General features: G+C 41.5%; 1 protein-coding gene across 4 annotated transcripts in view; it reads left to right on the forward strand.

Moving 5' to 3' along the window:
* The window catches only part of Stan (protocadherin-like wing polarity protein stan), a 30,137-nt gene that overhangs the window by 12,087 nt on the left and 1,972 nt on the right, over positions 1 to 16,078 (forward strand). For all 4 annotated transcript variants that reach the window (XR_012048071.1, XM_072906529.1, XM_072906527.1 and 1 more), the window contains 15 exons: positions 1,414 to 1,940; positions 2,440 to 3,001; positions 3,083 to 3,360; positions 3,486 to 4,199; positions 4,444 to 5,284; positions 5,378 to 7,584; positions 9,453 to 10,554; positions 10,819 to 11,437; positions 11,772 to 12,138; positions 12,380 to 12,595; positions 12,806 to 13,378; positions 13,610 to 14,036; positions 14,208 to 14,445; positions 14,775 to 15,095; positions 15,370 to 15,955. Coding sequence is in view for 3 of the 4 variants with exons in the window: in XM_072906529.1 (XP_072762630.1) it covers positions 1,498 to 1,940; positions 2,440 to 3,001; positions 3,083 to 3,360; positions 3,486 to 4,199; positions 4,444 to 5,284; positions 5,378 to 7,584; positions 9,453 to 10,554; positions 10,819 to 11,437; positions 11,772 to 12,138; positions 12,380 to 12,595; positions 12,806 to 13,378; positions 13,610 to 14,036; positions 14,208 to 14,445; positions 14,775 to 15,095; positions 15,370 to 15,955 (9,494 nt within the window). In the remaining variant the exon portion in view is untranslated. The remainder of the gene's footprint in view (positions 1 to 1,413; positions 1,941 to 2,439; positions 3,002 to 3,082; positions 3,361 to 3,485; positions 4,200 to 4,443; positions 5,285 to 5,377; positions 7,585 to 9,452; positions 10,555 to 10,818; positions 11,438 to 11,771; positions 12,139 to 12,379; positions 12,596 to 12,805; positions 13,379 to 13,609; positions 14,037 to 14,207; positions 14,446 to 14,774; positions 15,096 to 15,369; positions 15,956 to 16,078) is intronic.

A 16,078-nucleotide genomic window follows, 5' to 3' on the forward strand; every position in this document is an offset into this window, starting at 1 on the left:
CTGCATATTACACCTACCATTGTTCCGCAAAGTTAGATGTCAAGGACGCCCATTAACGTTTGTACTTTGCTCGAACATTGAAGAGTTGGACTGTGTATGTAATGTAACTAGAACGTTAAATGAGACTTGTAATGACACGCTACCTAATTAGACTGCACTTAATGGAATTGAATTAACAGGAATCTCCCTCTCCCTCGCGTGCGGTTCTTCTAATCGGGGAAATTTTTACAAGTCTCTTCTCCGAGTCCCGTTGCTCGCGATCGCTTTCTCGCGATCGTGCGAGGAAGCCGAGCGTGAAGAACCGCGTTGGTGGAAAGAAGTTACGTAGGAAATGCGTGAGTGAGCACGCGTTTAACGTAAGGGGGAGGTGGACGAATCTCTCACGACGACGTAGACGACAAGAGCCGACGTTTTCAACGCCTCTCCGCGTCGAGGGCACAGCCGGAAGTATTATAGTTGGTTTCCCACGTTTTGCTCGCCACTCTCAAGACGAAAAGGGGAGAAACTCTCGTGCATCTCGAAAATCGTACAACGACGATTACGGATGCCTGGTCGAGGGAGCGATTAACCTGCCAAGTGAAAGAAAGAAGGAAGGAACGAACGAGATTCTCGGCTTCGTGTCCTTATATACTTGGACCCGAGCGTTTTCTCGCGTTTGTCGCGAGTTGAGCTGCGCGAGAAAAGAGAAGGAGAAGAGATCCACGTAGGATTACATGCTTCCAGTCGCCCCTCTTGATTATCGTCATCTCCTTCCTTCTTGTTCTTATTCGCGAGATTTTTCAACATCCTAAGGAGTTCGAGGAACTGTCATCTCGAAACTGCTTATTTTAAAGAAGATTACCCTCGCCATTCTGATAAAATGAGAAATCTATCTTCTTTATTCCTTCCTTGTTCTAACGATGATTGTATTTAGTATCATAACTTAATATGGCTCTTGGCAAGAAGTAATGTTGATTTTTTAATTATAGTAAATCAATTATTCTAATCAAGATTATCGCTTTATATTGACAGAAAGCAGACTAAATAAAAAGATTTTTAATTTTAGTTTAAGTTGTATAGATGTATAACTGTTTGCCGTGAAAAATTGAATTTTATATTCCAATTAAAATTCATAGAAAGAATATTTTTTATAACTCAAATTAATTCGCTGTTTTTAATATATTTTTTTTTTCATCATCTTATTTCTTATTTTTGATAGTGACATTGCTCTAATTCTCATTGAGAGGAGGATCTAATTTATAATTAAAATAAAAAATATTTAATTAATATATATTATTGGTAATAAATAATTATTACCTAGATTATTAAATACATCTCTCCATCTTAATCACAATAATCATAAATTCTCTAGCGAATTTAAATTTGTTGGTCATCCCTTGGCAGAAAATTTGACGTCGATTTATCTTTTTGCAGATGGATCCTGACGCAACGGGACACGCGTCAGGGAGAGGACAGAGCAGACTGCAGGATCGCGCGGATTAAGTGGGAACGAGCAGGATGGCGCGGTGGAGATGGATGTTGCTAATCCTGGCGACCGTCTGGACGCTGGGCGACAGCTACCTGGCAGTGCTGCCGTCCAGCACGCCCGTCGGCACCGTTGTCTTCGAGGCCGGGGTGCCACAGTTGGGCGGTCGGCGCAAATACGAGGCCTCGAGCGAGCGCACCGGCTGGTTCGCCCGGAAGCTCCTCAAAGTGCATTCGCACACGGGTCGCGTGACCCTGGCGAGGACGCTGAGCTGCGACGGACTCCAGTACCCACGCGTCTTCACCTTCTACGTCGACTCGACGAGCTCCCGCCTCGGTAGACCCACTATCGACTACTACAGCTTACCGCTGAGGATCCTGATCACCGGATGCGGCGGGGAGAATCGCGACCTGGCAGCCACCAGGGGCTGGATGGCGGAGACTCTGGCCTCTTACGCGATGCCCAGCACCGATAGGTTGGAGTCAGATTTCAGTCTTAGATAAAGGAAATGTAAACGTCATTTGAGTTAGTGACTTGTAATATTCGAGCTTAATTGGTTTCGCTTCGAGATGTAAATATATGGTGTGAAACTATATATTTCTACATGTATATAAAGAGACTTTACCGCAAAAAGGAGACCATCTTGGAAGGAAATAAAGTGATCAGTAATGATCGTAAATATATTAATTAGCTTTATTAATTGGTTTGATCTTTCAAGATATAGTTATGATTTTTTATGCTTATATTTATATACATATATAAATATATGTATATTCAATTCAGCAAAAAAAAAAATAAACTATCCTGAAGAAAGTATAAAGTGATCAGGATAAACATACTAATTATAGCCATTAAAGCTATGAATATTTTTTTTTAATTGAAAATGCGCAAAATAATTTGCAATGGAGATATATTAAAAGAACCCAACTTTAACTTAAAACTTTTCACAACTAAAGATTTAATTACATCGACAGGTTTACCGAAGTGTGTCTACGAACGTCTCAATTAGTAGCAGCTCTTCGTGACTTTCTACCGCAGACGGCCCTGAAGGAATGCGAAATCAGATGGGGCGGAGTGGCGGACCCCAGATTTCTCGTGGAAGGCGCCGCTGGAGATTTGGTCTCCGCTAGCGAGCAGTGCCTGGTAGATCCATTATGGAAAGTCTCGGTCAGCATGAATTTGCGTTGCACCGCTGATTCGCGTCTGACCGACGCCGAGCATCGACTGAAGATTGTATTCCATCATCGTCAACTTGATGACACCGATTTGGGCAGAAGGGTGAGGCGAGAGCTGAAGAATCAGTCTCCTTACTTTGAGCAACCTCTTTACGTCGCCGCGGTGGAAGAGGAAAGAGAACCAGGAGTCTACGTGACTTCGGTAAAAGCTAGAGATCCTGAAAACGGTGCCGTGCGATATTCGATGAACTCGCTGATTGATGCAAGATCACAGTCGCTATTAGCTCTCGATCCAGTGACCGGAAGAGTAACCACTAATTCCAGACTGGATAGAGAGAACGTCGACGTGCACTACTTTCGGGTATGTATCAAAATTACAAAGTCGAAGAAGATAAAAAATTTCAACAAGGAATATAGGTATAAAATTGCATACTTTTTACAGGTACTGGCAGTGGACGATTCGTTTCCACCGCGAACCGGCACGACGACTCTTCAGGTCAATGTACTAGATGCAAACGATCACACACCCAGTTTTGAATGGTCGGAATACGACGCGTCAGTGCGAGAAGGTGTTCCCGTGGGCTCCACCGTGATTACAGTTAAAGCTACGGACCAGGATACCGGTAGAAATGCCGAGGTAGAATATTCTATTGTTTCTACCACGGCAGGTAGTACTACCACGCATACAGAGGACGCGGCAATTTTCAGAATCGATTCTAGGTTGGTATCAGCATCATATCTAGATATATTAGATATAATTTTATTATTTTCTTCTTTCTTAAAATTCTCTAAAGTCTAAAAAAATATTATATTTTGCGAAAAAAATAATCTTTATCTATTTTCAGATCCGGTGTAGTCACCACGCGGACCCCACTTGATCGCGAGGTGAACGAAGTCTATACAGTAGTGCTCAGCGTTACGGATCAAGCGACGCCACCGTCAACACGGCGAAGCGCGAACGCGACCCTGATGGTGCGCGTGCTGGATGACAATGACAATTATCCGCAATTCACTGAACGTACGTACTCGGCGTCTGTATCGGAGGACCTGGATTATACGACGAATCCGGTGGTGGCTCATATCCGGGCGACGGACGCGGACGCTGGTGCCAACGCGGCTGTCCGCTACGCCATCATCGGCGGCAACACGCAAAATACATTTTCCATCGACTCGATGAGCGGCGACGTCTCTTTGGTGAAACCGCTCGACTACGAATCTATCAGGAACTACAAAATCGTTATACGCGCCCAGGACGGCGGTTCGCCCGCTCGATCCAATACCACTCAGTTGTTGGTGATGGTCAGAGACGTCAACGACAACGCACCGCGATTCTACACGAGCCACTTTCAAGAATCAGTGTCGGAAAACGTGCCACTTGGTTACTCGGTACTGAGAGTGCAGGCGTACGATGCCGACGAGGGTAACAACGCGCTTATCAAATATAACATTGGCGCGCGCGACTTCACTGGTGCCTCCACGGAGAACTTTCCCATCACTGTGAACTCGGAGACCGGATGGATCTACACGACGAAGCAATTGGATCGCGAACAATGCTCGAGGTATTAATTTCTTTCGTTGATTACTATAATTGATTATAAATATTTGTCAATCAAAATTAAAAAGATTATAAAAACTAGAATATAATTTATAGAAAATTTATAAAACATATATTTAAAGCTAGTAATATAGCAAACACAAAAAATAGTTTATTTTCTATTAAACTTATTACATAATACATAATAATTTATTAAAAAACAAATTCTTTTATAAATTTTGTAGCGCGTGAAATATTTTTTATTTTAGATATCAATTTATCGTAATCGCGGTGGATTCTGGCGAGGAACCAAAGTCTGCAAGCGCGACGGTGATTCTCACGGTGACCGATGTGAACGACAACGATCCTTACTTCGAGCCGAAGAACTACGAAGCTATAATATCCGAAGAAGATCCGCCGGGTACTCCGGTCGCCTCGGTAACTGCCACTGATCCGGACGAGGATGCTAGGATCCACTACGAGATTACGGGCGGCAACACGCGCGGACGCTTTTCCATCGCGTCGCAGAATGGCCACGGTCTCATCACCGTCGCTCAGCCACTCGATTATAAGCAGGAAAAGCGGTTTGTGCTGACGGTGACAGCTTCGGACAGCGGCGGCCGCACTGACACCGCCCTGGTCTACGTCAACGTGTCGGACGCCAACAACTTCTCGCCGGTGTTCGAGAACGCGCCGTACGCGGTCTCAGTGTTCGAAGATGCGCCAGTTGGCGTGACCGTCCTGGTGGTCAGCGCCACCGATTCCGATGTTGGCAAGAACGCTCAGATTACTTACAGCCTGGCCACCGATAATGACGAAGAGACGATCGACGAGTTCACTATTAATCCACAGACCGGAGCGATCACGACAACTAAAGCGCTCGATCGCGAATTAATACCTTCGTACTTGTTAACGGTGAATGCCAAAGACGGTGGGATACCGCCATTATCGGATACCACCCAGGTGGAGATTTCTGTTACGGACGTGAATGATAACGCGCCAGTTTTCGAGGCTCCTCAGTATCACGGATCGATTCCTGAAGATGTTTTAGTAGGCACTAGTGTGCTCAGGGTTGCGGCGACCGATGCGGATACTGATCTCAATGGTCGGGTGAGTATAATTTTTTAAAAATAAAGGAATGAAGCTAAATGATAATTTAATGTTGCTCTTTTGAGTTTCTAACGAATCCAATAAATGTTTTAGGTGAGATATGCTTTAGAGGACGATGGCGACGGCGCATTCGCGATTGATACTACGACAGGTATCATTAGAACCGCGAAATCGTTGGACAGAGAATCAGTGGCGCGTTACATGCTAAAAGCCGTCGCCATAGATCGCGGTTCACCCGCGCTTTCATCCGTCGTTCCAGTCAACGTCAAGATCGAGGACATCAATGATTCACCGCCCGCTTTCGAAAATGACAAGATCGTTCTTTATATTGCTGAGAACTCACCGATTGGCTCGACCGTCGGCGAAATATACGCCCACGATCCGGACGAGGGTCCGAACGCGGTAGTACAGTACAGCATCATCGGGGGTGAGGACTCCAACAGTTTTGCCCTGCATAGCCGACAAGGAGACAATCGGGCGGAGCTCATCACTCTCGAAGAACTGGACTATGAATCACCGAAGAAGAAATTCGAACTTGTGGTGCGCGCCGCGTCGTCGCCGTTGCGCTCTGACGCGCTGGTACAAATTTTAGTGACCGACGTGAACGACAATGCGCCGGTGCTCAAGGATTTCCAGATTATCTTCAACAACTTTAAAGACTTCTTCCCGACCGCGCCAATCGGCCGTATACCAGCGATGGACGCTGACGTCACCGACAATCTCGTCTACAGTATCCTCGCTGGTAACAACGCGAATCTGATTGATCTCAACAAAACCTCTGGCGAGATCCGATTATCGCCACAGCTCAACACCAACGTACCGCGAGTAGCGACCATGGAGGTCGCCGTGACGGACGGCATCAATGAAGCGAAGGCCACAATGACATTGTCGGTGCGTTTAATCACCGATGAGATGCTGTTGAACTCGATTACGGTGAGACTGGATGACATGACGGTGGAGGCGTTTCTCAGTCCTCTTTTGGGTTACTTCCTGGACGGTCTGGCAGCCATCATTCCGTGTCCGCGCGAAAACATCTTTCTCTTCAGCGTTCAGGAGGACGCGAACGTGCACGCCAAGATACTAAATGTGAGTTTTTCAGCACGCAAGGTGGAGCCCGGCACGATCGACGAGTTTTACAGTCCGCAGTTTCTTCAAGAACGAGTCTACCTAAATCGCGGTATTTTGGCTAGACTGGCAACGGTCACAGTTTTACCCTTCGACGATAACCTTTGTGTTAGAGAACCCTGCTTAAATTTCGAGGAATGTCTGACGGTGTTGAAGTTTGGCAATGCATCCGGCTTTGCCAGCAGTGATACAGTTCTCTTCCGACCAATCTACCCGGTCACAACGTTTGCCTGTAGATGCGGCCGAGGCTTCACCGGTAGTCGCGAAGCCTATATGTGCGACACCGAGGTGAATCTGTGCTACTCGAACCCTTGCGTGAACGGTGGTACCTGTCACAGGCGAGAAAATGGATACTCGTGCATCTGCACGCCGGACTTTACCGGCGAGAACTGCGAGATCTCGCTGGACCACGACGCTTGCTCGACGCCTGGCATCTGCAAGGGTGGCTCCCAATGCACCGCTCTCAAGAACAGCGGTGGTTTCATATGCGAGGGTTGCCCCGTAACCGCGCTGGAGAACGTGACACCATTCTGCGAACTTAGAGCGCGTAGTTTCGGCCCGGCGACGTTTCTCACCTTCGCCTCTCTCCGACAACGTCATCGTCTTCATCTCAAACTAAAGTTTGCTACCGAGCTGACCGACGGTCTCTTACTCTACAACGGCAGGTACAATGAACGTCATGACTTTATCGCTCTGGAGATCGTGGACTCGCAGGTTCAGTTCAGCTTCTCTCTCGGCGACGAGGTGACCCGGACTACGGCGGGCATTCTCGGTGGAGTATCGGACGGACGATGGCACGAGGTCGAGGTCTCCTACATCAATCGTACGGTGACGGTGTCCCTGGACGACTGCGACATTGCACTCGCTTTGAAGCACGGCGAGAGGCTGGGACCAAGATGGAATTGCGCTAGCAGAAGCGAGAGAATTCTGGAGGAACGCTGCGGACTTGTCACCGAAACCTGTCATAGATTTCTGGATCTAACTGGACCATTGCAGCTTGGCGGTCTACCGGCGATCCCGTCCAGCTTTCAAATTCGCAACAAGGATTACGTCGGATGTATCAGTGATCTCTACGTCGACCACATTTTCGTCGACTTGAATTCCTTCGTGGCTGATAACGGGACTCAAGCCGGTTGTCCTGAGAAGGCTGCTTTCTGCGCCTCGTCGCCCTGCAGGTAATAATTGACAAAAAAATATAATATTTGCGAAATTGAAATTTAAAAAGCTAATATCGACTTCTCCCGATTTAATGAAATTTTTTTTAAAGACATGATTTTTTTTTTGTTGAAAAAGATGATTAAAATTATAATATTTTTTAAACACTTTAACATTATTACATTTACATTTTACAACAATTGTTACATGTTTGATGCTCAATTTCTTGGCGAGTAAATTAAAAAAAATATATATATATTGGTTTAAAACAAATTGACAAGACGAAATTTTATTACACAATTAATTAAGTAAATTTATTAAGTAAATTTTTTAAAGAGCAAAATTAAAGATGTAAGGAACAAACATGTAAAATTCGTGGCTCTTATAATTATATATTAATAAATTACGAACGTTTTAACATGGATTCTCAAGTCATCTTTAATCACAAATCTTGAGCAAAAATGAGAAACAATTTTTTCAACCGAATAAGTGAAGGTAACTTTAATTTGAAAAACAAAAAATACTAAAAGAATTAAATAGAAAAATTTTAAAGCGATACTATAGATATAAAAAAATGAACGTTAATATCTAAACTTAATTTATTGAAGCAATATTTAAATACAGTCACGTTTATAATGGATAGATAAAGAAAATATATATACAGGCTCTGGTAATTCGTAAGAAATCTCTCGTGTACAGACAGAGCGGATCAAACTGAGCAAAAAAGTTCTGTATTGTTTTGCGATTTTTGGAATAATTATTGAGAAATTAATTAAAAAATATCGACCAATTCGCGCTAATATTAGCGCTCTGCGAAAAGAGACAGCCCGCTGTCACGCGGGCGCTATGAGCATTGTTACACGGTTACTATGCGTGCAAATAGCAACCGCGTGACAGCAGGCTGGCTTTTCCCACCACGTGCTAATACTCACACGAATTGGTCGATATTTTTAATAATTAATTTCTGAATAATTATTCCGAAAATCGCAAAACGATACAGAACTTTTTTGCTCAGTTTAATCCGCTCTATCTGTACACGAGAGATTTTTTACGAATTATCGGGCACCCTGTATATTATTCTTTTCACTATATTATGTTTACAGTTTTTGTGTTTACTGTTTATATATAATCTGCTCTGACTTTCGGCAGTTGAGTTGGTTTTCATCGCGAGAGCTCCAAGAGCGCAGGTAGATATGTCTGCCTGCGTTTTTCGCTCTCGTTGTAAATCTTTTGTTATGTGAAAATATAAAAAAATTTTAATATCGTAATGCTTATTAATTTGTTGTAGACAAGATAAAAAAAATGACACGAGTAAGTAAATTGAGTTACTTATACTGCTTGATATTTTATTTTTACATTTATTTTATCTTAATCTCTTTTTGATCAATCTGGCTTGTTTACTTTTATTTGCTACAGGTATATGATTGCGCTGTTTTTTTTTTTTGATTTGTTAATCATTTGACAATTGAAGTTTTCGACTTTCTAAATGTTTATCGAACACGTTGAATTTTTCCAATAATTTTATCTATGGGGTAAGTGATTATGAACAAAGAAAATCTACGAATTTCTTTTTAACGCATTATTTTTCTTTCAATTTTTTTTCATAATATAAATGTATCGCTAGTTTGAATAATATATTTGATAATATATTATTAATAAGACGTATATAATATAAATAATTATAGAATTATAATTAATATCTTTTTTCGTAAATCTTTTATTGTCTGACTTAAACATTTTTTTTTACTATTCAAATTATTTGCCCGAAAATCATTTGTCTGTTCATATATAAATCTATAATTTAAAGTGAGTGACTTAAATTAAAATTGAAATATTTTATTGCAATGTACGTCAAGACTAACAAGTGCATGTACTGTTTTATGCGCAGAAATAATGGAAAATGTCGGGAAATATGGGCAGGTTTTCTTTGCGAATGCGAGGACGCGTTCGCTGGCCCAACTTGCGCCGAGGAAATCGGCCAACCATGGATGTTTCATGGGCATGGTATGCTGAGCTTCAACCCGCTACTACGACCAATTCAGTTGCCTTGGCTGACCGCCCTGAGTCTACGAACCCGAGAACAACAAGCGTTCGTTATGAGCGTGCAAATTGGTCAGAACAGCACAGTGCTACTGGAAGTTCGAGATGGCAAGCTAGTAGTCTCATTAGACGGCGCGGACGTAGTTTGTACCGCAGGCACCATCGCGGACGGCGAATGGCATCGTCTGGAAGTACTCTGGCAGAGCGGCCACGTGTCTCTAGATATCGATTACCGAGATCGACCAACAACGCTGCCGTTACCCGCCAAACTCCAGGGTCTTTACGTCGGTCGAATACTCGTAGGCGGCCCAGACCAGACCACCGACTCGCAATTGAAACCTTTGTACGGTTGCTTGCAGAACATACGGGTTGGATCGAACCAGACTCTGAACCGCCCGACAGTGAAGGAGAACGTGAGCGTCGGTTGCCCATCGAAATCCAAATGCGAAATCAATTGCGATCCGGATACTACAATCTGCCTATCCCGATGGCAGTCCAGCGAATGCGTATGCGCCGCTGGTTACGTTGGGCCCAAGTGCGAGCCCGTGTGCGACCTGCATCCGTGCAATCAGATTGGCGACTGCTTGAAGGACGTAACTACGTCGAAGCATGGTTATCGTTGCGATTGTACGTCATCCGAGTACACAGGCAATTATTGCGATATCAAAGCCGATCAGCCCTGTCCAGCAACCTGGTGGGGCACGCCGGTATGCGGCCCCTGTCACTGCGACGAGACTAAGGGTTACGATCCAGCCTGCAATAAAACCACCGGCGAATGTTACTGTAAGGAGAACCATTACCAGCCGAGCGGGCGCAAGGAGTGCATCCCTTGCGAGTGCTACGTCACCGGTAGCTTTGGGCCACGTTGCGACAGCGAGACAGGTCAATGTCGTTGTCGAACCGGAGTGATTGGTCGAGCGTGCACCGACTGTCCAAATCCTTATGCCGAGGTGAGAAGAATATATATATGTATATATTAACGTATATAAAATTATATTTCAGTTAACATTGTAACGTCTTCAAGATAAACTTCTGCATTGAAAAGAGAAAACTAATTATATAAAATTGATAGATAAATGTATTTTAACTATAATATGCATTATTTTGTAAAATAAAATAGAATATTAAATTCTTTCTGTAAAAGTATTTAATATAAATATCAAGATAATTGATATTATAAATTATAATATTAATATTTCTTTTATACGTTTTAGGTGACTCTGAGAGGCTGCGAGGTAGTCTACGACGGCTGTCCCAGATCATATTCGGATGGTCTGTGGTGGCCGCGGACTCTCTTCGGGATGACGGCCATCGAGGACTGCCCCGGCACCGCCGAGGGCAAGGCTTCAAGATCCTGCGATGACAAATTAGGCGGCTGGCAATCACCTGATCTCTTTAATTGCACCTCGGAGGCTTTCATTGAGCAACGACATCAATTAGCAGCCCTAGAAGCTAAAGATCTCACGTTGAATACTTACGTGGCCGTGAAGATGGCGAAAGACGTTCATCGAGCGGTGAATATCACCAGGGAGATGTACGGAGCAGATCTTTTGGTAGCGGAATCCTTGCTGGTGACATTGCTACGTTACGAAGAGAGCCTGGTGGGATTGAATTTGACTCACAGCCAGGATAAGGATTATGTCTCCCATCTGATTGGTATAGCTGGAGCAATCCTGAAATCCAAGTACAAGGAAAAATGGGAGAAAATAGGAGAACTCAACGGAGATAGTCCTGATAAGATTCTTATTTCCATGGCGAATTACTTGAAAACTCTGACGGCATCGCAACACGATACTTTCACTAGTCCCTTTGAAGTGGTCGATAGTAACGTTGGTGAGTGATTTATTCTCTCTTAATTTAATTATATCTTAATTATTAAATGAGTTTATTATCGAATTTTATTATTTATTATTTTAGTATTTTCTTTTAAAAATTACAAATAGTTTAAATTTTTTAATAAAAAATAAATTTGAAACGTGTTGTGAAACATTTCATATACCTATAATCTAGTTAATAATATTGTAATTAATTTTAATTAAATAATATAAATATGATAAGTTTAAAATAATTTTTGTAGAAAAAATTATACTTTATAATATTTGATAAAAAAATAGATTTTTATAAAAAAGACATTTATATTTATTGTTAAATTTATATCATATTTTAGTGCTTGGTCTTGATATCGTAACATCAGAGAGTCTCTTCGGATACGAGACCGCTGAATACAAGGAAGATCCTGCTTTATCAACGGCGAGGCCTTCGGAAGCCGACCGGAAAGTTATCATCCCTGATACCTCTGCTTTTCTTAGTTCTTCGGCGCATTTTGGTCCGTCTCTCAGCTTCCCGAAGTACAATAACTATATGGCTGATCCCAACAAGTTCGACCCGCATTCGAAGATTCAAATACCGCTCAATACGTTGGGTATCAAATCTCTCATTCAAGGTGAACTGAATGTCAAAAACAGCCTGAGCAATCAAAAAGCTGTACTAAGTTATGTGCAATACAAAGAACTCGGCGCACTCTTGCCACAAAGGTGCGTAATATTTCTGTTATTAATTAATTGTTATTTTAATTTAATTATCTTTATATGTTTATGAGATAATTCTAATCTAAATCTTACATTAATTATAAAACTTATATCGATATGAACAAATAGTTTGCATGTTACATTCTACATTCTGTATAATTTTTGTACAATTTTTCTTTGAAATTTTAATTTTCGAGATTATAAGCAAATAGATTATTTCTTTAATAAGAATGTTTTTATATCACAGATTCGACGATTCAGTCGCAGTTAGATGGGGTGTAGAAGTAGCAGTTGGCTCGCCTGTAATGACCGTCTCGGTGTTGGTTCCTTCGGAGAACGGTTATGAATCCTTGACCGGAATTCCTTTGCAGTCGCCGGTTCAAGTTCGACTCTGGCTCAACGAGAACGACGATTTTAAGACTAGAACGAATCCACAGTGTGTTCATTGGAGCACGGCGAGAGGGTAAGGAAATTTAATTAAATTCTTATATACATATATGCGCAGATCAAGAAATTATATTTTTAAATATTTTTAAAATCATTATTTTAATAATTTAAAATATTTAATAAATTAACCAATTTAATATAATAATTAATTTTATTTCATTTCGATAAAAATTTTATGTGAAAGTCAGTAGAAAATAATTTGTTTTAATCGCGCTGAATCTTTCAGAGTCGGCGAATGGAGTCGAATGGGTTGCACAACGGAAATTGAAGACAACTCCTTGTCATTTGGTACCATCGTGAACTGTTCCTGCTTGAAATTGTCTACCTTCGCCATACTGACGGACGTCCTCGATCTAGAGTACGTTCCCGAACCATCCCTGTTGGAAGATGTGACTAGCTATAGCGCGTTTATGCTCGCTCTGCCATTATTATTGTCCGCCCTCCTGATTTTGGCGTTAATCCGTGGTGGAGGCACCAATTCCAACAGTATCCACAAGAACCTAGTATTGTGCGTTTTCGTCGCGGAAATTTTGTACCTGATCGCGCTCAAAGCCAGAGGTCCTCTCATTTCTAACGAGTTCCCGTGCAAACTGACGGCGATAGGACTGCATTACGCTTGGTTGAGTACCTTCGCCTGGACTCTCGTGGATTCTGTTCATCTCTATCGAATGCTGACAGAAATGAGAGATGTAAATCACGGACAGATGAGGTTTTACTACACCATGGGATACGGTCTACCAGCTGTCATTGTTGGGCTCACTATTGGCGTCAGGGCTGATCAATACGGAAATTTCTATTTGTAAGTTGATCTTGTTCTTTCATTCCTTTATTATATTATACATAATAATTTTCTCATTGTGTTATTTATTATCGTAACATTTCTAAAAAATAAAATAAAAAATTAGTAATTTTGTATTATGATAAGAGAATGTAGCGTTCTTTTTTTTCAAATTTTCAGTTCCTAAAATAAAATTAAATTGTTTCAAAAATGTAAAATGATAAACACATAAATTTTTGTTTGCTTTTTTAGTTGCTGGTTGTCCATCTACGAAACTGTGATCTGGTCACTAATAGGACCTGTCTGCGCAGCCGTGTTGGTGAACTTCTGCATTCTCGTGATGTGCATTCGAGCAGCTTTTACTCTGAAAGAACACATTATGGGTTTCGGAAATTTACGAACGCTTTTATGGCTCTCCGTGGCGTCGTTGCCCTTGTTAGGATCAACATGGACTCTGGCAGTTCTCAATGCATCTGAGAATTCACCGACTCTATCGTACTTGTTGAGTGTTACCATCGTGGTTCACGCAGCATTTAGCCTGATCGGTTATTGCTTCATTAATGGCAGAGTGAGAAGAAATTTGTATCAGAGTTTATTAAGATGTATGGGCAAGAAGACACCTTTGCTGGAAGGGAGCATGGGTAATGGAAGTAGCAGTCAAAATGTAAATGGTCACTCGGTATGTAAATTCAAAGCTTGTTTTGTTTTATATTTTACAGAAACTTATAAAGAAATAATTTTTTTATTAAATTTATTTATAGATTAATTATTAAAATAATTCCAACAATTATGAAAGGTTACAATAGACATGTTGCAATGATATTAAAATTGTATAATGATTATATTTTAGCGTTCGGCATTGGCTTATTCTTCGACCTACGGCGGAACCGAATCCGCCTGTAGGAGAGTCCATGTCGGCGTGTCCACGAGCAGCACGACTTCAAGAAGTACAAATAAGACGGGCTCAAGCCCTTATCGTAGCGATACACACTTGAGACATACATCAACATCCACCAGCAACTATAACAGCGATCGAGATCCATATCTATCGTCCAGGAGTCATCGGTCGGTGTTGCACTCTCGACAAGGTATAATTTATGAAATTTATTAAATATGCTTTAAAATAAATTTAATAGAAAATTTCTGAAATGAAATATTTAAAAAAATATGATTATAGTACATATTTATAATTTATATTCTATTTATATTATTCTAATCTACATATATATATATATATATATATAATATTATTTTGTTTTTTTCTCTTATTTTGATTTATATTTTAGATTTATTTTTTATTTATATTTCATTATTAATGTTTTATTAATGTTACAAAAAAACTAATTTTAATTAATAATTCAAATTAAAACAAGAAGATTTATATTGCACATTATATAATTTTACGCCAATATTTCAGTGGAATCTACGGAGGTGAGAAGCCAACGTAGAGAATCGGAATCAGATTCCGATGGCTCGCAAGCCGAAGGAGGCGGAAGAAGCCTGGATCTCGCCAGCTCGCATAGCTCTGACGAGGACGATGTCACGGCAAGGTCTCACAGGAACATGGGAGTGTCTACGCAGCAGCATGTCGCTCATAGCTATCTGCCCAATATTCACACCAATCCCGCAGAACATTTGAACATACTTTGTTCGAATGCCGAGCTATTCCCCAACATTAAACCTATCTACGCCCCTCGATGGAGCTCTCAACTGCCAGAAGCATATTTATCATCAAATGGTGAGATTAATAAATTTATTGAAAAATTATATATTATATATAGAAATAGAGTGTCTAAAAAATTATAATTAAAAGATTAGTAATAATAAAAAATTCTAGAAGATGAAAAATATACTACTAAATTAAATTAAATTTTAATGCTATAATTTTTGTGTGTGAATATTTTATTTTTTATATGTATATATTTTATTATATAATAATGTGCAAATATTATAAAGCTCTATACTACAACTCTTTACAAAAGAGCTTTTATAAACATTAATGTTTTTCGCAGTGATGGACGCGCGTGGCAGTCAATGGTCCGGCGGCACCATGTCGGACAACGAGATGGCCTCGAACAAGACCTCGAGTCCGAACCCTCTGCCATATCCAGATATGAGCTCGCCGCAGAAGAGCCAACCGGACGAAAATTATTCAGAGGGTGAGGAGAAGGTGCACCATCTGGGCGAAAAATACCTATTCCCATATACCGCTGAGGAGGATCATACGGTGTCACCCACCCCGTACATGCTATCCATGTCGTCACGCATCTTGGCGTCCAGCATGAGTCATCATTCGCAAAATTCGAATCATGAGAACCTGAGCGGTTCCGAGCAGCGCTACGGCAGCCTGAAGCGAGGTCAGAGCCTGCACAGCTCGCAGCACGACAATCTCAGCGGCTCCGAGAGATACGGTAGTCTAAAACGCGGCAAAATGGGCACTCCGACGGTACTGGAGGACACGCCAGAGTACATTCTGCCGATGAGCGGCAGGATATTGTCGAGCTCCTTGACACACGATCTACAACACAGCAACGAGCTGGCGGCGATCAGGCAACAGCAGCAGCAGCAGCAATATGAGCAGACCATCACCGAGACTGAGTGAGTATATTATACTTGTTTTTCGAAGATTTATTTATTAATCTGGTATCGGGTGAAAAAGCTTTTTTAAACGATAGACGGAAGCTTTTTTTTTTTTTTTAAAAAAAATAAACGGTAAAAGGT

The sequence above is a fragment of the Anoplolepis gracilipes genome, chromosome 14, assembly GCF_047496725.1.
Source record: "Anoplolepis gracilipes chromosome 14, ASM4749672v1, whole genome shotgun sequence".
Taxonomy (NCBI): Eukaryota; Metazoa; Arthropoda; class Insecta; order Hymenoptera; family Formicidae; genus Anoplolepis; species Anoplolepis gracilipes.